At 41.1% G+C, this 26,153-nt stretch overlaps 3 protein-coding genes across 5 annotated transcripts in view; all 3 read right to left on the bottom strand.

Annotated features, from left to right (window-relative positions):
• The window catches only part of ppp1r14aa (protein phosphatase 1, regulatory (inhibitor) subunit 14Aa), an 8,348-nt gene extending 3,216 nt beyond the window's left edge, over nt 1–5,132 (bottom strand). Inside the window, exons 1-3 of the mRNA XM_005740128.2 lie at nt 4,666–5,132; nt 1,818–1,898; nt 1,355–1,387 (exon numbers count right to left, since the gene is read on the bottom strand). Of these exons, the coding sequence (XP_005740185.1) occupies nt 1,355–1,387; nt 1,818–1,898; nt 4,666–5,025 (474 nt within the window). The 5' untranslated portion in view covers nt 5,026–5,132. The remainder of the gene's footprint in view (nt 1–1,354; nt 1,388–1,817; nt 1,899–4,665) is intronic.
• Nucleotides 5,133–8,332: 3,200 nt separating this feature from the next.
• Nucleotides 8,333–12,011, bottom strand: dlb (deltaB). The gene is made up of 7 exons (XM_005740127.1): nt 11,961–12,011; nt 11,635–11,874; nt 11,430–11,487; nt 11,080–11,337; nt 9,915–10,276; nt 9,306–9,522; nt 8,333–9,108 (listed from the first exon to the last, which is right to left on the bottom strand). The coding sequence occupies exons 1-7, from the start codon at nt 12,009–12,011 to the stop codon at nt 8,411–8,413; spliced, it is 1,884 nt and encodes a 627-aa protein (XP_005740184.1). The 3' UTR covers nt 8,333–8,410.
• Nucleotides 12,012–20,991: 8,980 nt separating this feature from the next.
• On the bottom strand, nt 20,992–24,298 carry LOC102193388 (nuclear apoptosis-inducing factor 1). 3 transcript variants are annotated; one of them, XM_005740126.2, is made up of 5 exons: nt 24,144–24,298; nt 23,095–23,312; nt 22,410–22,838; nt 22,211–22,264; nt 20,992–22,136 (listed from the first exon to the last, which is right to left on the bottom strand). In XM_005740126.2, the coding sequence occupies exons 2-5, from the start codon at nt 23,219–23,221 to the stop codon at nt 21,694–21,696; spliced, it is 1,053 nt and encodes a 350-aa protein (XP_005740183.1). In that variant the 5' UTR covers nt 23,222–23,312; nt 24,144–24,298; the 3' UTR covers nt 20,992–21,693. The 3 variants fall into 3 exon arrangements, with proteins under 3 accessions (XP_005740183.1, XP_005740182.1, XP_005740181.1); XM_005740125.1 differs by lacking the exon at nt 24,144–24,298 and adding an exon at nt 23,953–24,114; XM_005740124.1 differs by lacking the exon at nt 24,144–24,298 and adding an exon at nt 23,901–23,965.
• Nucleotides 24,299–26,153: the final 1,855 nt, after the last annotated feature.

Below are 26,153 nucleotides of genomic sequence, written 5' to 3'. Positions count from 1 at the left end.
AGAGTCTCCTCCAAGCGGTCGAAGCAGATGGCCGTCCCTCCCTATGACTGAGTGTGTCTGCGGTTTCTTCCTGTTAAACTGGATATTTTTCTTTTCACGGTTGCCAAAGCACTTGGTCATAAGGGGTTATCACATTGTTGAGGTTCTCCTGTATTATTGTTGGGTCTTTACCTTACAATATAAAGCACCTTGAGGACACTGTTGTTGTGATTTGTGAGTTGTTGGTAGCATGTGATCGTGATGCCTTTAATTTTATGTTTAGCATTACACTTGGTTAAGCTTTTCGCTGCTTTAGCTACTTGAGCCCTATAGTTTGTTGAGACATGCAATACCCAGATATATTGTGTTATGTAACAGTCTACGTGCAGGTGAAAAAACCCGATGCCCCTGCCATGTAGAAATACTCCCTGTCCACATTTGTTTACTATGAACATTCATAAACATTCATCAGAAGTACTAAATCTCTGTTAGTATCAGCTGTAGCTGTTGCAGGTGTTTTACATTCATTCATTACCTTCATTAATTGAACCTATTTTAAAACAATATTCACCTAGTCATACGTGCACTGACTGTTGAATATTGTATGCGTGTTTGCTTCAGTCATCACCGGTGCAAACGTCACATCCATCCACAGCTGTCCAGCATGGAAACTTTAGACTTGGACTGCTCACGTTTATTTAAGATAAACTTTGCAATCGATTTCTGCACAAACAGGAGTGTGGTTTTTGTCCCTTCCACTGTTAGTGGAGCTTATGCTAGCGTGAAACCATTAACCGAGTTATGGACTAACATTTTGAAGCCTCAACAGCATTTCGGCTGCCCCCATGTTAATCTTTGTCGATCTTGTCAGGCACAAAGGCATCCACTGCCAAAACAATACTCTGCTTCAACATCTATTTTTCTTTAAATGAGATCATCAGTGACTAAATGCTAACAACTGAGATCATCAACTCATTAGGAAAGTGTTTATTGAAGTCGTACTGAAAACTTTACTTTTTAGGGCATATAGTCCATGGTGAGGAGAGGATATAGAAGGGAAGAAAAAAATGTTTCAGTGCTTGGATAAAAGTGAATCAGTTTAATCTAATCCATATCCAAAAAGTCTAATAAATTAAGTCTGAGTTAAAAAAAGAAAAAAGAAACAAAAAAATGAAAATGCAGCTCCTACACTGACTCCGTTTGTTCCAGAGAGCCTCATTGTTTCAATCACTGAACTGGAAAGAAAAAAAAAAAAAAGAGCTGTTGCTAAGGAATGTGGAAGGACCGCAGGAAGAAAGACGGGCTGTAGCTTTAGTTTAGCTCACGTGCATGTTTGCATCAGTGCTTGTAAATGTAACTTGCAGTTTTAACTTACCTCTGTGCTGCTTCTGCACTTTTGAAGAAGTTCCTGTTTTTAAAAAAAAGGACAGTGTTAAAACAAACCTTAAGTTCATACAACTGTATAAAAACAAACAAAAAAAAATTTTGTATGAAGATGATTTGACTTATCAAACTTATCGTTTTGACTCCGTTTTGCTGATTTCTGACTACTATTTTCCATTATTATTGTTATGTGGACATATCTATACCTAATGAGAACGTAGCAACCTGTATAAAATTTAATTTGTAAATTTCTTTGTTCGTTGTTACATAAGGGGGTTTTTCTTGAAGAGTGTCTACGTCTACCTGCTCAATTTTGGACTTGTATACCAACCTCATTAATGCACCTTGTGTTTTTTACTTTATTTATTTGGTCAGAAATAAAAAACAAAACAACATGTCCATTTATCTCATGCCAAAATTGAAAAGATAGTGATAAATGCAACAGGTCATATTACCTGCAACTTTTTGACACGCTCCTCTTCATTCGGAAGGTCGAGCAAATCGTCAATGTTAACCTCCTCTGGCATGTCACTCTCCTGAGGGAAACACATGGACATGGAAGTAATGAAAACACACATGTGGAACGCTTCAGTGAGTCATCGTAGAAGGCATACACACGTCACAAGAATGTGACAGATGCATGCTACAATACTGATTTTGTTATCAGTTGAAAAATCAAGTATCGTCCGTTTTCCTGCAGTTGGCATGCACTCAGCTTTAAATGCTTTGTTCATCTGTTTCTTTGTTTAAGGGGCAACCTATGGCGTTGAAAAACTAGGCCAATGCGGCGGTTTCAAAGACTGCTGTTTGTCTAGATAGCAACTGAAGCTGGGTTCAAGAGTTAGTCATTCCCCATAGAATCACATATTAATATGCACAGCTTTATAGCATTAAAAAGCATGTTTACAGCTTGGTACAAAGAACTGTTTCAGCCTCTGTGGATAGTTTCCCCCTTCATAATTATTTTGAATGAAATTCACTTGGATACAAAAGTTTGGGGGGTGGCCGCTTTGATTGCCAGGTGGCCAGAAATAGGCAGCTGGAGCTGGTTTAAATCTGCCTCAGATTAGACCTTATCTACTACTTTAAGTCATTACACTGGATCTTTACTGTGTTTGTGTTGTCGGTGCCTTTTGGAGCAGGTACTAACTCATAACTTAAGACTTTGTCCTTTCAGTTGTCAGTGGATCCAAAGTAACTATGATCATGTGAACAAAACGAAACATCCATCAACCTGGCGATCACTACTGCAAACCAACCACCAGCTTTATCTCTCTGTAGTTACTACTACTACTACTACTACTACTACTACTACTACTACTACTACTTTCTTCATTCATAAGTTCTTTAAAGTAGTTATTTCATTTTCTCAGCACTCTTTATTAATTAGTACATTTTCATGTCTATCCTTGATCACCCTGACCTGCTGCACATCCTTTCCAGTTCAAGCCCTCTGCCAAGCTAGTGCAAGTCCTTCTCTCCTTCAGTGTCCAAGCTAGCATAAGCTCACTATAAGCCTTTTCTTTTACTTTGTCTGTCTTTGCTGTATGTCTAGCCTACCCCAATCCACTTTCTTCATCTATGTACCGATCTCAATTTTTCTGTGCCAGCTTCCTCCTTTGAATATTTTTGTGTACTTGCTCATTCCACTGCTGAGTCTCCTGGTCTTCTTTCATTTGTCCAGACGATACAGCAAATACTTCAACACGTCAGCTGTACTTTCCCAGTTATCTGGTAACTCTTCGCTACCACCTAGAGCCTGTCTCAACTCTTCCACTTCAACTGGCTAATAAAAACCATAAAAAGGAATAGGCTGAGATTAGGAGAGGATTCACTCCCTGGGAATGATAACTTTTGGAACACAAACAGCTGATAAATTAAAATTAAATCTAACAGAAAGTCACCATTGGATGGGGACTTTCACCATTTGGATGAACATTTTCTAATATGATGGTCTAAAACCTCTTCATACACACCACACCATTCAGAGAGTCCTCACACCCTCAAGACTGAGCTTAAAATAAAAAAAAAAAAAAGTTTCATCCCAGGATAAACGGCTCACACAAAACAACTTTTGCACAACTTTACAGTAATATTCTTACCAGATGTCTGTTAGTCAGCACATTCACAGTACGCATACTTACAGGGACTTTCTGAATACCCAAGTTCTAAAGGTAGGCTACCTTTATGCTGAGAAAAGAGATTCAGCCATGTGCAAATGTCCATTTTAACAGTCACTAAGTTAAAAAGACTTCCTGAAACATTTAACCTCCATGTCCAAATAGTACTTTAAGCTTTAATAGTAGCTGGAATATTTACATTCAGCCTGCAAACATTAATTGCATTGTTTAGGCTATGGGGACCAAATGTTAACAGTGTTCATGTAATAGGCTACAGTAAGAGTGGCGTGTTCTGTTTGAACAAACAGCCATTGTACAAGCTGAGTGAAGGGCCAGTCCACCCACCCATGCACACCAGTGCACTGCACTGCCTTTGTGATCAGGCCCCTGGCACTTATAGGACTGCAACTCTATGCACTATAACAGCAACTCCTGCTTTTAGGCTTGTTTTATTTTTGAAAACAATGAAATGCTGTTCTTGAGTGTGACATGACCTTATGTTGCATAATCATACTTGGTTGAGTAAGGTCGGTTCACTGTAAAGGACCATTTTACAAACAAAAAGCATTTGTCTCACTCAGAATCTTCTGGGTATGGGGATGATGAGAAAATTGGTATGTTCGCTCCTTTTTATTTGGAGAGATGACTTATCATTGTAACCATCTGAATGCTGCCATTTTAAAATCAAACCAGACTTTCATTATAACTCTTAAGTCCAAAAACAAGAAACTTTCCCTGAAACTCCTGTTGAGGGATTCTAACATCTTGTCAGCTGCTTCCCAGATGTAGTGTTTACCCCCTCCTGGGACATAAAACCAGCATTCTCCCTCCTACCCCCTCTTCCTTTTCTCCCAGTTCCACACTGCCCATGTAAGGCAGAAAGCTCCAAGACAAATACAGATTTGTGAGACGGGAACAGCAGCAGATCTCACATCTACAGGATGTTTGGCCTTGTAAGGACAACATAGTGCCCCACCCCTCATTCCCTAAACACCTCATAAATCAACAGAGACCTGAAGATGAGTCTCAGGAAAGTGTCTTCACGCAACATTCTTGTTTAAATATAATATTTTCCATTTCGCATTTCAACTTCTTCTCAACTCGAAAGCTTTTAAACGTGTTGGACACGCAGACAGTACTGTGCAGTATCCTAAATCAGTTCACTTCTCTCAGAGACACCCACCTGCCCCGCGTACAGTCTATCCAGGCTCTCGTCGATCCACTTCTCTACGTCGAGGCGTCGCTGCAGCTCCTTCCTGTTGTACTTCACCGTAACCCGGGCATGTCTCTTCGGGATGCTACGACTGCACTCTTCGCCGGCGTTTTCTTCGAGCGCTGCGTCTGTCCACTCGGCTGCCATCTCTGCTGCCATCTCTGCTGTGGACTGGTCGGGCTGGTTTCTCGCCTTTTTGACGCGCACGGACGGGAGAGGAGCTGGGAGGCGACACAGCTCCCACCTTTTTTTTTTCCTTGTTCCTCTTGAGATGTTTTTGTGATTTGATAAAAACTGAATTGAATTGAATCTTTGGCTTCTCTGGAACATAGAGCAAGTCACTGAACCATTCCGACTGTAAAACCTTTAATAAAAACAAGAAAAGAATAAATAAATACATGAAAATAAAAGAAGAGATATTTTCACTTTCTAATTACTCAGCTGTGCCTGGTTAACCGATTGCGTCACTTAAGCTCATGATGTCACAGGCGCAACGTGTGTAAGCGTTCACGGGGGGCACATGGCATGCACACCTACCACCACCTCAGGCACTTAGCGAGACCTCTGAAAGGAGTGGGTCCTTTCTCTTCAACAACTAATCTTTTTACGCGGATGCATCCATCGGTGTGCATTTAAATAGAATGTTAGTAAGTGTTTACTATCTAACACTATGTGCTTGGAAAGTACACTTACATAAAAAGAGCATAGGAAAAAGTGCTGGAGTGACTCCTAATGGGATGAGCCATGAGAAGAAGAAGAAGATTTGATTGAGAAGCACTGAGCTGCTACTTACCCTTTAAATTCTGTGGAAGCACCAAGAGTGTACTTTGTTTAGGAATCTTCCCAATAACACATAGTAAAACTTTCTTTCTTACAACTATACTCATTTTCCATTACCTTTCACAGCTTGACAAATGGGTGAAGGTTGGGTGGTTGTAGTGGTGATTGGATCTTATTCACCACTCAATATTCTTGGTCTAGAAGCCATAAAAGAGGGAATGCACCCCCCCTTCAACCCTTAGGGAACATACCATCTGTCAGCCTCTCTCTGCCACAATGACATGGCAGCTGGAATCAAGCATCTCATATTTAGATTTATCAGACCAAGTTCAAATATCTTCTGGCCAAATGTCCATGATTGTTTGTTCTCATCTTGTTGGTGAACCTCATCAGTGGTTTATTTTCTTTGAAAGCCTGATAAACACCTGATTCTGAAACATGGCTGCAAAGCACTGAGCTGAGCTCTGATCTGAGCTGCTGTTAACTGTTGATTTCTCAGGCTAGTGACTCCAATCCACTTTTGTTTAGTATCAAAGGGAATTGTTGGAGATCTGGAGAAGTTTCATCACAGCGTTTGGTGGTTATTATTGTAGGTGCAACTGACACTTTAAACATTCTTGAAGACTGGATGAACTATAATTTCTCTTTACTCAGCTGAGCATTTCTAATATGGATTACTGCAGCAGTTGAATGAAGCTGTTTGCTGTATTTCAGCACAGCCGAATGTCTGATTAAAAGATAGAAATTAATGTATTTTTTGTTTTATTTTGCAGTTGTCTCCAGGCAGTTTATACTGTTTGGTAAAGACCCTTCAACATTAGAGTAAGAACTCCAGCGATCATCCCCTATGAGCAAACACATGACAGCTATTAGGAGCAAGAACGCCCTTTTAAAAGGGAGGAGCAGATATTTTCCCCCACAATTTAGGAGATTGGCAAATTAATAATTCCCATTAGTGGCATATATGAATGCATTGGGAGAGAAATAGGGGGTTAAGGGGAGGCATTCAGTGCATCATGAGTCTGTCATCATAGCTACAGTAAGGGGCTAACTGTAAGCTTTATCAAACCAAGTTTTAGAGAAGGTTTCTGTCTCCTTAATCTAAACTGCGAGCTGATTCCACGTGAGAGGGTCCTGAAGGCTTAAAGCTGTCTCTGATTTTAGTTATTTTCTCATTCCAGATGTATTTACACCAGTAACATGCAGAGCTTTTATCAAGAAAAACCATGGAGGAAATCTATAATATTAATTAATAAACAAACATGTGATACAGTTTCCTCACACTTTTTAGATAGCTGTAAAAACACCGTCCTGCATGTTGTCTTTTAACTATGTCGCAGCGTTTATACATAAATTCTGTCCTGCAGCTGTTGTAGTTAGTACTTTCCGTCTCACTTTAACATAAAAATCCAGAAGTGTTTTGAGCTACCCTATCATTTCTTTACATTTTGCCTCCAAGGAGACAGAATCACTTCTATTGTAATTGCCATCTTTAGTTACTTTCTTACAAAAACACCTCATTTGTTCTGATTTCTTTAGTTGAATCTATGAAAAGTGCCAAACAGAACATAGTTTGATGGGTATAAAATAGCATCGGCGAGTTCATTCCTGAAGAGCTATAAACTAAAAACTTGCTGTATCTCAGCAAAGTGTGCAGTGTGTTCCTGGAAAATAAAATCTGAGGAAGCAGAAAAATTGGAAGGCAAAATAGGCTTAATAAACTGAACAGCATCTGTTCAGTTAACAGAAGCCTCATCAGGAGTGGTCACAGCGGTAGGGTGGCTGCTAAGAAGCCATTCTTAAGGAAGAGAAACAGGGAGAAAGATCTGAGGTCAGCCAAAGGACACAAGAAGCGGACTGATAGTCACTGGTTCGAAATTTCCGTGTGTGAGTGCAATGAAGATGCATTTTTCAGCATCTTGACCTTTTTTTTTGAGCGAATTAGTAAATAGTTAAACTAGTTTATTTAAAAATATATATTTGAGCTCTGAAGTCATTGCCTCCTAGATCAACCAGAATATAAATCACCACTGATACCATGTAAAACAGGACTGTTCAAGCCTGTGGAACAGAATCCTAAAATCTCGGATCGCTTTAAAGCAAAGTTTTATTTCACATCACAACCATGACATAATGAACTTACAAATAAATAATATGAATGAAAAGATGCAACATAAAACAAACTTTGGCATGAACTCAAAATGGCACATGAACAGCAGTACTATATTATATATATTTATATAAATTACAGTGATGGCTGACGTTATGTGAAAAAGCACATTCTCATTATATCCCTGCCCATCATATCTTTGGGATATCTCACACAGCCTACAAAACATCCATGCACAGCATCAAGCATCGGTCTTCATTTAGCATCATATAAATATATCTCTACATCTGTGACAAAGTGAAACCATAAACACGAGTTTTCAAATAAATAAATAATAATTAATAATAAAACGATAAAAAAAAAATGATGGTACGCACAACAAGGAAATAATGGCAAAAGGAAGATTGAAAAGCAAAAGAAAATTTGAGTGTTAAAAAAAAACAACAACAAAGTGAACATATTCAAAAGAATAACCCAGCAAAACACATCTGGGCCAGTTTTCCAAAAGAGGCCTGGATATCGGATCTTCCTGTATTTGGTTTTGTGTTTTAGGTCCTATGAACAGTGGATCATATTATTTGTCTCTTTGGGTCTTACACATGGAAGAGCTTGGCCCCGGATACCTTCTCAGTAATAAATCATCTATATCAGAATAGTTTATTTGTCACAATTTTGCTTTTTTCAGTGATGTTTATATTGGTTTGTGAGCACGAGTGGTTTCCACCTCGTGGATTTACTCCTTCCCTCACTGTACATATGGAAAGAGGAGCAACAAGTGCTAATGTGTTTCTTTCCCTGTTTTTCAAATCTGTGCTTTGTCGCTTTTCATCTCAGTCCTGCCTCATCTCTCCACATGAAGTCCTGACGCTCCCCTCTGGAGAGGCTGTTCTCCACAGGGTTGTGCCTGTAGCCCGGTCTGCCGTCTGGGCAGAGGGAGAGGCTGAGACGGGCTGTGCTGTTGCTGATCTTGAAGAGGCCATTGGGGCCGAGGAAGGCGTCTCTTTCGCTTCCACCCAGGTTGTTGACTGTCTCCAAGTCGTTATAAACTGCAGTGTCTCTTAGCTGCTTCCTTCCCTGCATTCTCCTCCTCCTCCTCAAGTAGAGGATCCCTGCAACCAGGACTAGTACCAGAATAGCCAGAGCACAGGAGAGGGTGAGGGTAGTAGATGAGGGTTGGGAGGTTTGGCGCAAAGCTGGCTTGAAACTGGGCTGAAGCGTGAACTCACAACTGGGACCCATAAAGCCCTTGGGGCACTGGCACACGGGCCCAGTGAAGTGGGTGAAACAAGTGCCACCGTTCTGACAGGGATGGGCGCCACAGGCATCTGAGCGCACGCTGCAGTTCTTGCCAGTGTATCCCAGAGTACAGGAGCAGGTGTAGTCATTTACACCATCTTGGCAGGTTCCAGCATTCTGGCAGGGACTTGAGGCACAGTCGTCAATGTTAACCTGGCAGTTGGCACCTGTGAAGCCTGCCTGACAACGACACAAGATGCTCTGGCCGAGATCCAGACACTCACCGCCTGCAGAAGAGAGAAACACTCTGTTCAGCATCCATTAAATCAGAAGGTGGCCAGTCGTTTAAAGAAGGAGTGTTAATTGGATTACATTTGCTACAAGTGCATTCATGCAGAAGTGCTGAGAGTCACACTTCACCACTGAAGAAGAGCCAAGGTTGTTTGATTTGTACTTCAGCCACAAGATGTCGCCGTACACTCACCATTTAGACAGGGCCTGTTGCTGCAGCGGTCCAGCTTCTTCTCACAGTTGGAGCCAGTGTAGCTGGGAGGGCAGCGGCAGGTGTAGCCTCCGGTCATTGTCTCCACACAGGTGCCGCCATTGAAGCAGGGACCGTCTGCACAAGTCATGGCAATGATCTCACAGTTCTTCCCATAGAATCCCTGAGGACAGGTGCAGGAGTAGTCGTTCTCCAGGTCCTGTGGAAGGAAAGAAAACCTTCAGCTCACAGAGCAAAGATCTAGAAAATAGGACGTAAGCAGCCGATCTATTTCGCTGCCAAGAACTATTCTGTATGCATTGTGTCAAATCTTCTGTAGACCAGTAGAGAGCAATCATCTAGTTCTACTCCCTCAAGTGCAATTTTGACTTTTCTTTTATTTCTTTCTTTCTTTCTTTCTTTCTTTGTTAGCACAATTTATAATCCATCCATTCATTTTCTTCTGTTGTTTGCAGTATATTGCTGCACATGCCCTATCCTATCTCCTGCTGTTGTGAAACTTAAACTTGCCTGCATGGGATCAGTTTTTCTTATCTTATCTTGCTCTTATTGCATCGTTATAATAAGCAGACAAACTGATTGTTGACTCACATTGCAGCTGCCTCCGTTCTTGCAGGGGTTGCTGTCACACTCGTTGGTCTCCAGCTCGCAGTTGGTACCTCCAAAGCCGGGCCGGCAGTTGCAGGTGTAGCTGCCCTGGCCTGTGTTGGTGCAAGTGGCACCATTGGCGCATGGCTTGTGGTTAGTACAATAGTTCAGGTCCTGGTCGCAGAAGAGGCCCCCCCAACCCTCCTGACAGTTACACTGCCACGGCTGGCTGCATGTCCCATGGAGGCAGCCTGGGTAGCGGACGCATTCATTGCAGGAAGGGCCCTGCCAGCCCATGCGGCACGTACAGCCCCCTGGGGCCTCGCAGTAGCCATGCCTCTCACTGCATTCCGCTGAGCAGATGGCTGGGGGGGAGAGGGAGGGGAGGGTGTGTGATTACAATGGGCACCCCTTCTCATACATCTCACACACAAACACATACAGGGCCCCTAGTCTGACCCCAGCCCTGTTCCAGACTTCACTATTGGTTAAGCATTAAACCAAGCAGCTGGTAGGCACACTGCCGGAGAAAATGCTTTCTTTTATCTCTTCCCGATTACATGCACACAAGTACACACACACGTGCACACACACACACACACGTAGCCTGATCACCTTGAAAAATGTGTATGTCTAACAATGGTCCCAGCTCTTTGTCACATTGTAACACAACAAAAGGTAGATGGAATACCAAACCCCGCCTTATTAAAAAAAACTTCTACAGGATATCTGCTGATGAGCATCTGTGTAATGTTTTTATAAATCTTGCTCATCATATTTTTTTATACATATCTATCTATCTATCTATCTATCTATCTATCTATCTATCTATCTATCTCAGTCCTTACATTTCTTATGTTTGTGCATTTATTCAACGTTTTTATTGAATTTTTTAGGAACATTTTTTATTTGATTTAATTCTATTTAATTGTTTTCTCTACATTTATTTAACATTTTTGATCAAACTATAGTGAGAAAATTTGAATTTCCGTTTTATCAGCGTTGTAAGTTTGTTTTAAAAGATGCTATATTGTATAAATAGGTGAACTAACTTAAGTAGACGTATTTGTTATACACTATATGATAAAGCCACCGCAACATAAAAGAGTATGGCAAACTCAAGTGCCTTGCTCATGGACACTTCAAGTCATCAATCATGAACGCTTACGCTCAGAGCAGTAGTTTCCTTTCCAGCCCTCCAGGCAGATGCGGTTGCCCTCCTCGTCGCAGGTGTAGTGGCCCAGCGTATCATCCCTCGGCCTGCAATAGTCAGCGCAGCCGTCTCCAAAGTAGTACTCGTCACAGAAGACGTGGTAGGAGTAGCGCAGCTCGCTCTGTTCTCCAAAATGCACGTCCTGGGACCAGTCTTCTCCAATGGCAAGTCTCCTTCTGGTCGCCAAACGGCTCACGAGGTTGTTCTGGTTGTCTGCAGGGGTTACAGAAAGTTGTAAAACAAATACCCTTCCGCAAGATATGTTGGTTTGGCTTAAATAGGGTCAGTTATTTAAAACAACCTACCTGTGTATTCAGTGGGAGATTCAGCGTTCCAGGCTTCAATGATCAACGAAAATGTTCCCTAAAAACAGGAGGGGGAAAGCGCATCAGTACTTGGTAAGTTCGAGATCAGGGATGTGTAGCGGACGTAAACTATGAATATTTTAAACGGGTATATGAACTCCAGCACCACTGTTTGTGTAACTGATATTCTTTTTTTTTTATTTACCGGCCACTTGAAGTGGAAAGGCACCCTGATGGGAGCGCTGCTGGAGATCGAGGTGTGATCGGCTCTGATGACGTTGGTCTGTCCGGTACCAAAGGTGCAGGGCGGCTCTGCGGAGATGACATCCTCCGGGTGTTTCAGGCAAATTCTGAAAAAAATGTGACAGTCCCTGTGTCTTCGACAGATCCGCTGCGCGGTGTGGAAGGAATGAATCTTCAGCTCAAACACACCAGAGGACAAAACCTGTAATGAGAAATAAATAAAATAAGATATCACGGCGTAAAGTCGTCTTCGGGGTGTTATTTGAGCATAAACTGAAGACAACTTACAACGTGCACTAAGGCCAGAGCCAATAGGCATCTCAGATGCAAATGTGCCATTTTTCCTGAAGTTTGCTTTTCCAAGTTTAAAGTTTGGAGCTCCTCATTCGCCGTACGTCACAATGCCAGACAGATAGATCACTTCAGGATGCTGTCACAGTGGAGGGGAAATCTCTCAAATATTTTTCATCACTCTTAAGTCTGTTATCTTTTCAGGGTATCCTGAGACCTCTTGGTAGTCCTCTCCTTTGTCCTCTCACCTCTTATTGGCACTCGTCTTGTTTGGGTTCTGGTGCGTAAAGGCGCAGAGCGGTTTTATACCCTCTGATCTGCGCGTCACAGGCAAAGAGGTGGAGCCGTGGCAGACCTCAGGGGAGTAGATTTGCATCCAGACACAAGGGGCCTGCTTAGGGATTTAGGGAACACTCGTTACATCTGGACAAAGTTCTTTGGAATATGCATTAGAAGCTGGTACATGAAGATACGTTTATCAAGTTTGTACGATTCTTGATCAGCCAGGAAAAAAAGCAAGCCGATGCAGGTGATGGGACTAGATTGTCACAAATAGACAATAAAGTGAGTTTGATAGCAAACGATCCAACTTTTATTGATGGGCGTTGAAGAGTGTTTGGAGTTAGTTTTAAATCAGAACTTCTTTTCTCTCTGAAAGGATTTTTTTTCTTCTGTATTTAGAATTTTGTTGCAGTTTTAATCAAACGCACTCCAAAGCATTCAAGACCTCCCACATGAATCATGACAGTGGGCTCTTCGCCATTTTCCTAGCTGTATATCATAGTTTAGAAAGTGTTTTATACATACACTAAAGATCAGAAGGGAGCAAAGAATAGTATTCAACCTTCTAATTGCTGTGGCGCGTGTGAGGTGACAAAGAGTGGGCAGGTTCCGGATAAGCGCGCATTGTGTGTGTAGCGGTCATTCAGACTTCTGTTGTGCTCTTGTGTCACAAGAAAGAAGGCGGCGCGCGCGCACGCGTGTGTGTGCAGGCGTAACCAGGGAGTCGTTGAGACTCTCTGTTGCCTTTGTCTGAACCTCATGCGAACAGCTGTATGATAATCAGCGGCACATGATCCGCCTTGGGGGGTTCCAAACCCGGCTATTGTCTCCTCAAAGCGTCTTCTTCCACTGCGCGGGCGCGCACAAACCACTAACCCCTTATTGATTTAAGAAAAAACTCCGGTCTGTTGCCGAGTCCCGCACCTGTCGCAGGAGAGTAAACACACCTAAGCTGTTAGCTTTAGACCTTGAACTGATCCTACCATTGCCACCGACCTTTGTTGTTATCCATTTTAGTAGCCAGTTAATGTTTTAGTTCAAGTAAGTGTTAATGCTATCAAAGCTGTAGAGAAGCACAAAATAAAAATGTGGCAGCTTGACTGTTTATTAATATAAATACTTGTTTGAAGGTGAGTTAACCAATTCTTCATCCCAGTGCTTCAGTTCCAAAATCCCTGTCACTACAGTGGATTGATGAGTCACTGTAGCACAAATTAACAATATTAATACTGAATAAATAATATAATATATAAAATCTGACACATGATTCCACCATGGTAACCCCAAGGCATTTCAGCTACGTTCATTATTTTTTTCATTTTACAGACATGTCAGTTGGTATATGTGTGCTGTGACGGGGGCTGGACGACGGGTGGATACCTATTGATATTAAAATGAGAAAGGGGAACGCGTGCCTGAAGTGGCCCCCTGAATATGCTGGCACGCTTCTCTGCAGATAACGAGCACAATACGGAAAGGAAACATATACATTGTGTTTTTTCGGATTTCTGAGTAGCTTGTCAGTTCTTCAAACTTTTAAATAACAAAGCCCAGAACAGCGATTCTAAAAGCGCAACAAAAGTCCTCCTTTAAAATATCGACAGCCTTGGAAAAAAAGGACGATTTAGCGATAGTTTGACTGGGCAGGTGTAACCGTATGCCTGTAGGCCAAATAAATCCTGCTTGGACAGGAGAGGAGTTGTTGTGTCTTCTTTAACTTTCTTGTCTATTTGAATTGTTATCCATTGCATCCATCCATCAACTTAAACCATCTGAGTTTTATGGGGGAAAAAAATCTCGTTTCAGTTAACTGAGGAGTACCCATGAGGAGGAGGTTTGTAGGTTTATCGTTTTTGTAATCTGTGGTGTTTTTAAAGTTGGCACTATGTGCTCTCCCGACTTTGCCTGATTGCCATCTATCACCTCATTACAAACTTTTCAACTGTTTTGTTTTGTTTCTAACACAAAAAATAAACACATTTATGGTGAGAATAACAATGTATTTATGATAATCATGATATTTAAACATTTTGTATGTGGTAAATATTTCATATGTGATAATATCTTAACTCAGAGGCGACAAACAAAGAAAGATAATCTATCATTTACAGTGCAACTCACAACAAACTGTATAACAAGCCCAAATTTGAAAGTTGAAATTTTGGTTTGGGACATATTTCTACCAGTTTTATGCAGGATGATTTATAGGCTTTAACGTGACAACTCAATATTTGTGTGAGAAAAACATCATGTACCGCACAGTGGAAACTTCTGCTGTGGACCTGGCTGCACATAGAAATGTCCTTTCAGCCCCATCACTTTGAGATCAGACTCAGTGTAATGCAGTCACCTGTATGTTATATATATTTTACTGATCACTGAAAAGTACAAATCCATATAAATCCTTGGTTCTGCACATGTTTGCTACCTAAATTTTAGAATCATCAGGACCAAACACTCATGTTTGTGGACTGTGGGTAGAGACCAGATTTGACCTGCGGGTGTTGATTTTGACTCGTGCTGTTAACAATTTTGTAATTGTTCTTTTTGTATAAACTTTTATTTTAGGTCGAATTCATTTGCCCAAAAAGGAGAGACAATATATTTGAAATCAGTTTAACTTCTTGATACTTTCAAAAAATCCCCATTGATATAACAATTATTTTGTTTTTTATTTTTTTACCATGATGATCACAATGTGAGAATACAAAACGGCAGAGAAAATGATCAAATATCTGTGCTTCAACTGGTTAACTGAAAAAAAAAGCCATCCGTCTGCTGATGTGTGTTAGAAGTTAGAGCCCATAAATAATGCAAAACATCAGAGCTGCAGTTGTTTGTTTTTGTGCACGTATCAGATGCTCTGTGTGGTTTTATGTCATGAAGCAAAGGATGTGTGGAACACCTGTTCCTGTACATCAGATCATATGTCCATCCTACAGCCCTCGTGTCACACAGACATGACAATTACCTTATCTGTTGTTCCTCTGGGTGAGACAGCAATGTTCTTTAATGTGTGCACTCTGAGCGTATACAGTATCTGCATCCTCCTGCAGATGCTGCAGGAGGATGCCTGTGTCTTTGTGTGGGGAGCAGATGGACAGTGCACCCTCACTGCTGTTGTCATCTGTATTACTTGCGAGGGTGTGACATGAACGTGCCACAGGGCATGGGAACCAAAGAAGAGTTATGTAAGCCCCCACCCCGGCCGCCGCGGACCTCCCATTAGTTTGAGTGGTCGGCATCTGCTTCGTCTATGGCCCCGCAGCAGCTTGGAGATCCTTCTCCCTGAGGACTCTTGAAGGGAGGGTAGCTGCTGCAAATCTGACTCGCGCAGGCTCTCAGGGGAGAAGTCAGCCGGTTGTGGCCACTTCTGGAGTCCCGTCCTGTTGTCTGACTGCACAACAATGGGAGGTACGGGATGGATGTGTACTGGGTTGTGATGTTCTGTTTGTGTGCGCCCATATGCAGGCAGCCTCTAATTTTATGCATGCCATGTGACTTATTGGTTTATCTCATTAAGATGCTGGATGCACTGCTGGGTACCAGAAAAGCCTTGCCACCTCCCCACTGAATAAATTTATGAGTCAAAGAGGTGTGAGATAGCTGGAAGTGTATTATGAGGCAAGTCACTGGCTAAAACTAACAAATATACAGTATCTTCTCATCTTTACCTCCAGCCACAGGTCATGAAATGAGCTTTTTAAAGTTTTTTAGGAAATTTACTTCTCATTTGCTCAGGACATCTGTATCTGCTTACTTCCTCCAGGCTGTGTAGCTTGTAATCCTTCTAGGCCCCAAACTTCTCCTTTCAAAGCTGCCACAACATTCAATTATTTCCTTCGTGCTGATCTACATTTCTTAATATCATTCCAGGCAAGTCATATTAAACAAAGATTTTTATTTATTTATTTATTTTTACAAAAATACTTCATAATCATTTAGATGTTTAAAATAAAAATGGAAAGGGCTGGCATAGTTACATTAATTCATACAGTTTGGTAATGAAAAACACTTGTTTGAATGGGTATTTGCAGTGCACGCTCAGTTTAATTATTTGGTTCACAGTAGTTTAGTTCTGCTTCTGCAGGATTCAGGCTGACCATCCTGAGTGAGGAGGACCCTGAGCAGGTGGCTCTATGCAGGTCAGACTTTGGGAAGTGCAGCTCATGTCTCCTTGAAACTAAAAGAGGTCATTCATCAGCTCATGCAGCTTTAAAGCATAACCCTGCTTCAAAATTGCAAAACAAATGAAAACAGGATATTCTGTCCTAGTGTGTGGTGAGTTGATCAATCCACTTCTGCACCCAGAAAAAAAAAACTCTCCTGTTTTCTCCATGAGTATACTATTTGTAAAGGGTTTTTGATTTTGGTTCATTTTCAGTTTTTTGGTTTTCCTGAGTAGCACAGTGACTTGAGTTGAATGCCCTCCTGTGAAAGTTGGTTACTCATCCAGTTCATGTGGTCTGCTGTGGGCCTTCATGTAATTGCAAATAATAATAAAATATTTCTACAAACAGCTGGAAGAGAAATGGAAGACTCAGTGAGTGCTTTTTAAAAATATATGTATGTGCAAAACTGAGAAAGATTCACTGAGAAAATATTTAAACAAAACAAAGTATATTTAAATTATTACATTATAAAAAATACAGCAAAATAAAAAAAACAGATTATATAGATAATCCATCACAAGGTCAGCTGTAAATATTGTCTGTAAAAAGAAAAATACCTTATGTGGAGAATTTATCAAATATAGAACTAAAGAAGCACAAAATAGATGTAAAAGTACAAGAATAAGAATAAGTTACCGTCTGTTACGAAGTTTTCTAAATAGAAATATTGCAGTAAATTGTTGGTTAGGGTTTAATATGCTGATGATAAGTACTTGTGGCAATATCAGGAACAAAGCATGTTTATGCACATTTTCATGTGTTAGAGCCAGTGTCAGTTCAGGCTCTGAGGTGAGGAGGAAAGGAGGGAGGAAACTGAGCAGCAGCGGAGGAAGGAATAGACATAATCAGAAAGAGATTATGAAAATAGTTTAACATTTGGTTAAACGTTGTACATTCATTCCACCCATTTATTTCTAAGAGATGCTAATGTGAAAATGCAGTCCGAGTGTGCTCCGGTTCATCTTGCCTGTTTCATGAAAGTGCACGTGGCAGGAGCCGACCTCTGCACTCTATCATCAGGGTTTTCTTTGCTAACGTGCTAAAGCAGTTATTAAGAATTTCTTCACACTGCACTCTAGCTCCTCTACATCAAACATGTTGCCCAATATGGTCAGCAAGAGAAAACTTTTCTGCTTAATGATGCTATTTCTGTTCACAAACGAGCAACTGTTAATCTCAGAGCAGGGAAATTGGAGCCAGCAGCAGCTTGTCCAGCACCCTGATCTCTAACCAGTCTCCCATCAAGGACCTGAAGTTTATCCACAATGAGCATGCACAAACCTGAAGCAAAGCTGCTGCTTTCTCAGCCTGACAAGCTCAAGTCTTTTCTAATAGGACACAGCCACGTCCATGAAATTGAGAATTGAGTGGAATTAAAGGCAAGCCTGTTTCCTCTGATAATGCCTAATTTCCAAAGGATGAAAGTAATATAAAGAATAGATGGGAAGAATTATGACAGAATGGTTTCACTTTGGTCTAATTGATATCAGCTTGTCCTCACAAAATGACCACTGGTTGAGGCTACGGTCATACTACCTTGATCACACCCAATCACATCTAATCTCAGAAGCCAAGCAGGGTCAGGCCTGGTTAGTACTTGGATGGGGGTACCAGGTGCTATAGGAGTTGGGTGTGGCTCAAGAGGTACAGCAGTTACCTCAGCTAAAGGTGAGTAATGAACGTTTTTCATTGGGAGTGACTACAATGGACAGGATAGACATATCAGAGCAACAGGCTGGGATGAGAGGTTTGGAGGCTAAGTTATAGAAGCAAGTTTAGGTGGTTTCTACATGTACAGAGAAGTTAAAGTTGATATATTGGACAAAGGATGTTGAATATGGAGCTGCCAAGCAGGAAGACCACAGAGTGGGTTCATAGATGTAATAAAGGAGGGTATGCAGATGGTTGGTGTGACAGAGGAGAATGCTAGGGACCTGGGTGCAACTGCAATGGTAAAACCAAATCCTTCACCCATAATATGGAATAATTTGATACTGAAGTAATATCACACAAGAGTAGACTCTCTTCTCTTATATTCTATAATTTCTCTCTGATCATTTATTTTATTCTCGTTCTTTTTATTAATAACATCTTATTCATATTCATCTTTCTAACACTTTCACAATTCCACAGACAACAACAGCAATAATACTGCAGCAGCTAGTATTTACTGACACTTGTTCCCTCCTCTGCAGGTTGTGTGTCCATGGTAGTGTTCATAATGCTGGTAAATTAAGTCCTGGGGACATGCAGGCTAAACAGGTTAATATGAGGATGACTGTCTTCGAAGTTCTTCTAGAAAGAAATCTGCCCACTCTGTGAGAAAAATGAAGAGTTTGATCAAAAAAAGGGAAGCAGATTAAAAACTGCCCGAGTTCCTTTTAATGGGTGCAACCTGTTATTGTCTTTGTATAACTTCACAGATCCAGTTTATGACTCTAAACCTTTTATATGGTTTTAAAGAAAATTTTAAAAATTGCTTTAATATATGGAAGGAAGAAATCTGTGTCTCCGATCAAGTCCCAAATCCTTCCTGAAACAACGGCGGCGATGAAGTAAATAAAAGTGAAGTCTTTGGCTTAGCAGCAGATGCATAATTATGCTTTTGTTAGGGCACAAAAGAAATCATGATAATTATCTAAACCCGTCCAAGCTGAGCAGCAGCTCTGGCTTCCTCCAGTCCTACCTTTCCATACTTAGCCCTGCAGCAGCTTCAGTGGCAGATGGGAGATGAAAGGGGGAGCTGGATGAACGAGGGAATGAAAACAGGTGTTGGTGAAAACTGAAGAAAAGGAAAGGCCAAGGGGTCAACTGGGGCATTAGAAAGGGGGAGGAAACTTACATATAGACTTGCAGACGGACAGATCGATGGATAGATTTTTTTCTTTTTAGCCTTTTCAATGTGCCTCTTGAAATCTGTTGTCTTGCCAAATGGTGAGCGGCTCTGCAGAAATGTGAACATTTACACTATAGCTAGAAAGAGTGTGTTTGACTAACTATTCTAACTAAAGACTGTTACAGTGTTTCAGCAGCTTCACTGTTCAAAGCAAGTAGTTCTCATATTCTAAAATATAAAGTCTAGTATATTATTTGATCCAACCTTGTTTGTTTTAATCTACCTTTTTTATTATATGGGTCACAGCATTTTTTACCTTTGACATTCATTCTTCTGACCACAATGCACCATGTCGTGTGGAATAGTACAGAGAAATCCAGCCTATGAAGGTATTTAACAACTGAATGGAATCGTGTGTAGATTTAGTGTACCCTCCAATAAGTCATACTTTATTCTCAAAGAAGAAGAGGGGGGGTTGGAATCTGGCAGAATACAGTTTTATAGGCACTCAAAGTGAATAAGGTCTTTTCAGAAAGGCTTAAGTCTCAGTTTTAAGGGCTCCGTAAGGAACTGAAGGTGAAAGACCCGCTCACATTGTGAATACAGCTGCCTATTCAGGACCCCAGCCCCCATCCAGACACAATAATGCTGCCCCCTACCACTCAGCGATGGAGGAAACGGCATCAGATTGTTGAACTCCTGCTGGATCCCGCCCTCCTCCCCTCCCTGCTGCGGCACGCCGGCCCAGCCCTGGCAGCTGTTTAACCAACTGAGGCAGAAGGGCTGCAGGAGAACAATGCAGTTCGACTTAACCATTCCTCTTTCTCTCTCTATGTGTGTGTCAGTATCTGTCACTGCATTTAATTAGGAGAAGCTCTCTATAAATGAGGCTACCACCACCCCAACATCTGACAATGCTAGGCTGCATATTTATGCCAAAAGACAGAAACTTCATTACGCTCATTAAATCTGTCAGCGGAGAGACGGAAATTCATGTTTTAGTCTACAGTAAACAACAGAGCGTGGATTTATTGGGATACATTCAGTTTATTTCTGTCAATCCCAAAAGAGAGTTTGGAGCACAGCCACAATGATGCAGTACATGTGCACTGACTTATAAACTGTTTGTGTTCTATCTTGTCTTCTGTAAAGGTTTCAAGAGGTGTCGTGTACATAAAGTTAACATTCTTCTTATTGTTGTTGGAATGATCCACAAACTAACAAGCTATTCTGATAGCTTCACACAGTTGTTTCCATATAAGATGCATTTGCACATTGATGTAGAGAATGCTTATACAAAAAAAGCAAATTGTCATCATCTCAGCACAGACCATCCTGGACAATCAGTGCAGCAGAGCCCCCTGCTGCTACAGCTGTACTCCTGCAACACTTGCTGGGTGTTTCTGTTGACACCGCTGGTCTGCACTGTCAGGATTTAGTGAGAGCTATTTAAAGATAACACAATCTTGGGTGATAAAATATTACACATAAATGATAAATCTTTAAATGTATTTCTAAGATATTTAAGCTACTATGTGCAACAGCACTACTGTAATCTCCTGAGGGAAGAACATTTAGTAGAAATGACCCATATTCGCTAGATGTGCCTCTCTGACTTAACCTTCTTTCTCAAAGTCAAACACAACATGACGTTTCCCATTTGACACACTGCAAGAGATCAACCAAGCATCTCAGATGTGCTAGTCATCAGAATAGGACTTTCAGGGTGTAATTTAAAGATGGTAGCTTCACCGGAAGCACTTAGTTCCTGCACAAAAGGACACTTGGAAATTGTAGAGTGTTTGCATGTTATAGATCACAGCTCAGAGGTTGGCTTATGTTCTGTTTAAATACACCAGTTTATTATATTTTTAAAAGAACTTAGTGAAATTTTCATATTCAAGTGTTCATGTTTGCAATGTAAAAAACCAAAATCAATCACAAATAATATACTTACTTGTATTTTAAAAGTATCTAACACACACCACAGTTAGCGCTCAGACATAAAGACCATATAATGGTCAAGTGCAGACATCCACTCACCATTACAGTACACGTGATAATCTCCAGACATAAAGTAAGGGAAACGTACAACATAAGGACACAAACGCATTCTGAGAACTTTTCAGAGGCTTTAAACAAGTTGTTTTATCAATAGAAAATGTGGTGGAGTCTCACTGTCAGTAGCAAAACAAAAAACTCCAGGTTCTTTCTTTATGGCTAATATTGGTTGTTTTTGCAATTCACTTTCATATAACCACACAAACAGTAATTCCAACGATACAATGAGTCTACCAATAGTTTTAAAATATAACCACAGAAAAATCTGCTGATTTAAAAACCACAGGTGAAGTCCAAAACAACCGAGAAGTTCCTGCACCTGAAGGTCATGTGTGACGTCAGTGAGATAACAGACCCTCATCTCCATGTGTCACTGCTGTTATAATGCCGGCCGTCCATTCAGTTTGTCATGCATGAGTGCGATGGCTCCACCTGTGAAGTCTCTGAGCACCTGCACCGTCTCCCGCTGGAGCTGCAGCGACTCGCGCACAAACTCCTGCTGAGTCTCTGCCAGCTGCTGCACTGACTCCGACAGAAGCTCCAGGGAGCGCGACACAGTCTCCAGCAGGATGTTGGTGGCGTGCTGCTCCTGAAGGCTCAGCGATGCACTGTGCAGCATGCTGTCTCTCGTGCTCTGCGAGGACTGACCGGGCGCCGGAAACGCAGCCGCAGATGCCGGCGGTCCAGTAGACGTGTGAGGTTGCGCTTCTTTCTGGGTGCTGTTGTTAGCTTGGTGATCATCTTTTGGCTTTGCTGTCTGAGTTGAAGGAAGCATATCGTCTCTTTGTTCATCGTCTGAGTCTCCAAATGCATTTTCAATATCTGAGAAAAATAAGACTCATCAGCATTTTCTAAGTACTAACATAAACCAGAAAAGCAATTTCTTGACAGCTCACCTTCTGCTGGAGGCACCTCATATTGCACATCAAAAGATGGCTGTGATGAATCCCCTGCAACATTAACAGTTCATATAAAACTAATTGCAGGGATGTGAAAAAAGACACTGCATGCAATAATTTATAGGACGTGTGTGTGTGTTCACAATGCACTCGTGTTTAGACTGAAATGAGGTCAATATGTGACCCCCTTTGCTACCTGACTGTCCTATCTTGTAGGAAGAAGGTGGAGGCATAGGTGTCATGTCCAACCCGCCATTAGGAGAGCTCTGCATTGCAATCATATCATCCTCGTCCAATTCTTCTTCCTCCTCTGGCACATCGTCGTCTTCCCCCAGCGGGCCGAAGTCACCGGAGCTCTGCTCCTCATCGTCCATCTCCAGTATCTGGAGGACTATTTTCTCTGTCTGGTTAAGATCCCGGGAAAGGCGTGAGTTGAGGCCTCTGTTGGGCACTGTCCCCGACCTCATAGCAGCCACTTTCCGTTTTGTGTCACACTTTAGGTCAGACCACTTCTTGATGACTTCTATGACCTCACGTTGGCACTCTCCAATCTCATTGACCCGTGCAGTAATCTCTGCCCATGTGCGCTTTTTCATGTCTGTTGGCACACCACGATTGAATTTGCCTTTGGGAATGAAAAAAAGAAATCCTGTCACTGTCAGTGACTGCATAAGATTAAAGTTATTATAATACAGAAATTCGCACTCAGTTCTTGCATACTTTGCACATTTAAATGTTTCAATTACCTCTGCTGGTAACGTTTTCATGACCAGCCACATCACACTCATTTATTCATTCTCCAGACACAATCTTTTCAGAAAGAGCTGAATTAAAAAAAAAAAATCCTAAATGCTGTAAGCAACTGATAAGCTAATACATACCCACAACAACCATACGGTGCTTCCTAACTTCATCCAGCAATATGTGGACTTCACTGAAAGAGAAACGAGCCTTTCTTTTCTTGAAGCGTGTCACACTGTCTTGATTGTAGTATATGGGTGAAGACATTCTTCACACACTGTGTCGGTAGGTATCAAGCTGCTCTGAGGTCTCTGCTGTGCTTCAGCTCCTCCAGGTGTCTGATAGGAGGCTCAACAGTCTGATTGACAACAAAGTGTGGACGGTAAATCGTGTCTTGTCTCTCTGATGTGAGTTTAATGTTAGATTAACGGTTATACAAAAACAACTGGCATGATGAAACGTCAGATTAGTAGTATTCATAATCTGTTATTCTCCTGCATGTTTAAAAGAGCCACGGACACCTCTGGAGCTCGAGTTAGTCAATAAGTTAAACTCATAATAAACTAATATAATTAAAATTTAAGTTGTAACATACACAGCTTTCAAGGTTAAGCAGGAAAATAGCTCAGGCTCAGCTTTACACTATCAGCTCTGGAGGAGTGAATGAACAATGGAGGATGCTGTGCTCACTTCACACATGCGATAGCATAGTTAGCTTGTTACATTTAGAAGCCACTCGTAGCTACTTGCTAAGGATACCTTTACATATCGCTCGTTATTCTATTGAGTGATGGCTCTGTCATCTCCCATTACAGTACGCTGAACACTTAGCTAGCCTAAAGTAAAATTACAAAATACCCACTATGCTAGCTATATGCACCAAGGCAACGTTAGCTAACGCTACGCTTGTTTGGCTAACAAACACGTTGTTAAAACGCAACCTCACCTCAAGAGGTACATGCCGATAGCAGAAATAGCTAATGAGATTATGAACATACCCCCGAGTTAAATAAATTGGGATTTAGTCCGGAAACGTGAAGATAAACTTCCTTATCGCCAAGATAGCAATTGTCAAGTTACCCGCTGTGACGCCATCACTTCACAATTTGTGTCCGGTTAATATTAACTACATAGCTAAGTAAAGCTTGTTGACGAAAACAGGGGCATTAGAGTGGGAATTCAACCTTACCTATGAGTGTTTGGTTCACATCTAACATATAGCGACGACAATCATTTATCTGGCCATTTAACTGCTGAGTTTTATTATCTATTTTAGAGCTGTGCGACTTTTATTTTGAAGGCTCTAGCCGGATTTCGGTATCGTTTGCCATGGATGGATAGCGGAACTATGGATGTGTGTTCCAGAGCAACGTGATCTCAGCAGAGGTAGCAAAAGTACATACAGTCTGTACTTAAGTAGAAGTACAGATACTTGTGTTAGAAAATACTCCAGTAAATGCTGAAGTACTGATTCCACTTCTTTACTCAAGTGAAAGTAAAAAAGCACAATCTCTGAAATGTACTCAAAGTCCGAAAATAAAAAGTAGCTCCTTGAAAGACAATTATACCATCTATTTTTATGGACAGGTAACTCTGCTCTATTTAATGTCATACAAATACAATATTAGAATAGAATACAATAGAATAGCCCTTTACTGTCATAATATATATGGACAACGAAATTGTGGGTGCTCCACACCAACCGTGTCAGAATAAAATATTAATTATTCAGACATATGAGAATACAAATGTTATTTGAATCTAAATACTAATTCTAATGAATGTGCTTAGCTTGAATGTGTTATTTAGACCACAAGAGGGTGACTTTGCCTCCACACATAAAAAGAAACATAAGTACAGTTAGTAGTTACACTGGGAGCTGTCTTCCATTTGCTACACCAACAGCATACTGTATGATGTCTTTATACTAGATGGTATAAAGTTGGTCTAACAATTGAATTCAGTAAATGGAGCTCAGAATCATCAGCTTAAATGTAAATTAATCACACTTGATTTAAACCAGCACTAACCACCACAGCCACTGTGTAGCAGTCAAACACAGTGTTTTACTGTGAATTTACCATTTTAATGCAAACTAACCTTTTTATCCTTCACAAACTACAGAGTATTTTCATGTAACCCATAAAACACATCATCTGGTTGTAATGTTTTCAGTCAATCACCCAAGTGACTTCCTGAGTCTCAGATCAATGCAGGTTTCCCCATCCTTATAAAAAGTACATATTCACTGAAACTAGCACCATGGGCAAACAATGAGATCAGTTTCTTGATCATTAATATGCAAATTGACATGACCCTTGATCAATGGGCAGTTGGGAAATGGCTGCAATCACAACATTGTAAGATGGTGAAAGATGTACCCTTAGGCCCCCTCCTCGATTCAGAGATGGTCTTTCCTTTTTCACCTAAGTGGCCTCCTTGACTCCCCACTCAAACCAGCGTTCCTCCCTGTCCAGGATGTGTACATCCTTCTCCTTTATGTCAAGTCAAGACATTTTGCATATTAATGACCAAGAAACTGACCTCACAGCCCATTGTTCAGCAGTGTGTTTGCTGATTTTGTTGAGCTGATAGAAATGTTATGTCGAGTAGAAACGCTACTCCCTTCATGCTTACTCCTCATCTGTAGTGCTAGCTAGAAGCTGACTACAACATATGCCTACTAAAGTAGGCCTACGAGTATAAACACTGTAAATGATACCACTGAGCCTAAAGCACTAAGCCTGTTTTGAAAATGGAAGTAGTTGAAAGTACAGATATTTGTGTTAAAATGAAGGGAGTAAAAGTAAAAAGTTATCAGAAAAATACTCAAGTAAAGTACAGATACCTTGAAATTGTACAGCAAGAAAGAATTCGCACTTTGTTACTTCCCACCTGTTTCTCAATCATATATTTCTGACTCCTTAAAGTAGGCGGCATTAGTACTGAAGCATCCCATCATGCAAAGTGTTTATTCCGAGCTTTGCAGAATCATTAATTTATTTTAATTTTAATAAGGTTTGCACAAAACTTCAAGGAAACATTTGACAAGTCTCAGTTTCACCAGTTTGTTTTTGCCATGACAACCTTGTGGATCTAGAGCAGGGGTGGGCAATTCCAGGCCTCGAGGGCTGGTGTCCTGCAGGTTTTAGATCTCACCTTGGGTCAACACACCTGAATCACATGATTAGTTCGTTAC

This window comes from Pundamilia nyererei, unplaced genomic scaffold (genome assembly GCF_000239375.1).
Source record: "Pundamilia nyererei isolate P.nyererei 1_Seehausen unplaced genomic scaffold, PunNye1.0 scaffold00097, whole genome shotgun sequence".
In the NCBI taxonomy this organism is placed as follows: Eukaryota; Metazoa; Chordata; class Actinopteri; order Cichliformes; family Cichlidae; genus Pundamilia; species Pundamilia nyererei.
Note: the sequence above shows the minus strand (reverse complement) of the source record. Positions and strands in the feature narration are given on the sequence as shown.

What these genes read in the sequence shown, in the direction of transcription:
- dlb (XM_005740127.1), bottom strand. Translation starts at nt 12,011, where the DNA reads ATGGCACATTTGCATCTGAGATGCCTATTGGCTCTGGCCTTAGTGCAC. An exon ending in CTTTCCACTTCAAGTGGCCG is followed by an intron (nt 11,488 to 11,634) that starts GTAAATAAAAAA and finishes TCCTGTTTTTAG; the next exon opens with GGAACATTTTCGTTGATCAT. An exon ending in ATCTCCCACTGAATACACAG is followed by an intron (nt 11,338 to 11,429) that starts GTAGGTTGTTTT and finishes TAACCCCTGCAG; the next exon opens with ACAACCAGAACAACCTCGTG.
- LOC102193388 (XM_005740126.2), bottom strand. Translation starts at nt 23,221, where the DNA reads ATGTCTTCACCCATATACTACAATCAAGACAGTGTGACACGCTTCAAG. An exon ending in CTACAAGATAGGACAGTCAG is followed by an intron (nt 22,265 to 22,409) that starts GTAGCAAAGGGG and finishes TTAATGTTGCAG; the next exon opens with GGGATTCATCACAGCCATCT. An exon ending in TGAGGTGCCTCCAGCAGAAG is followed by an intron (nt 22,137 to 22,210) that starts GTGAGCTGTCAA and finishes TATTTTTCTCAG; the next exon opens with ATATTGAAAATGCATTTGGA.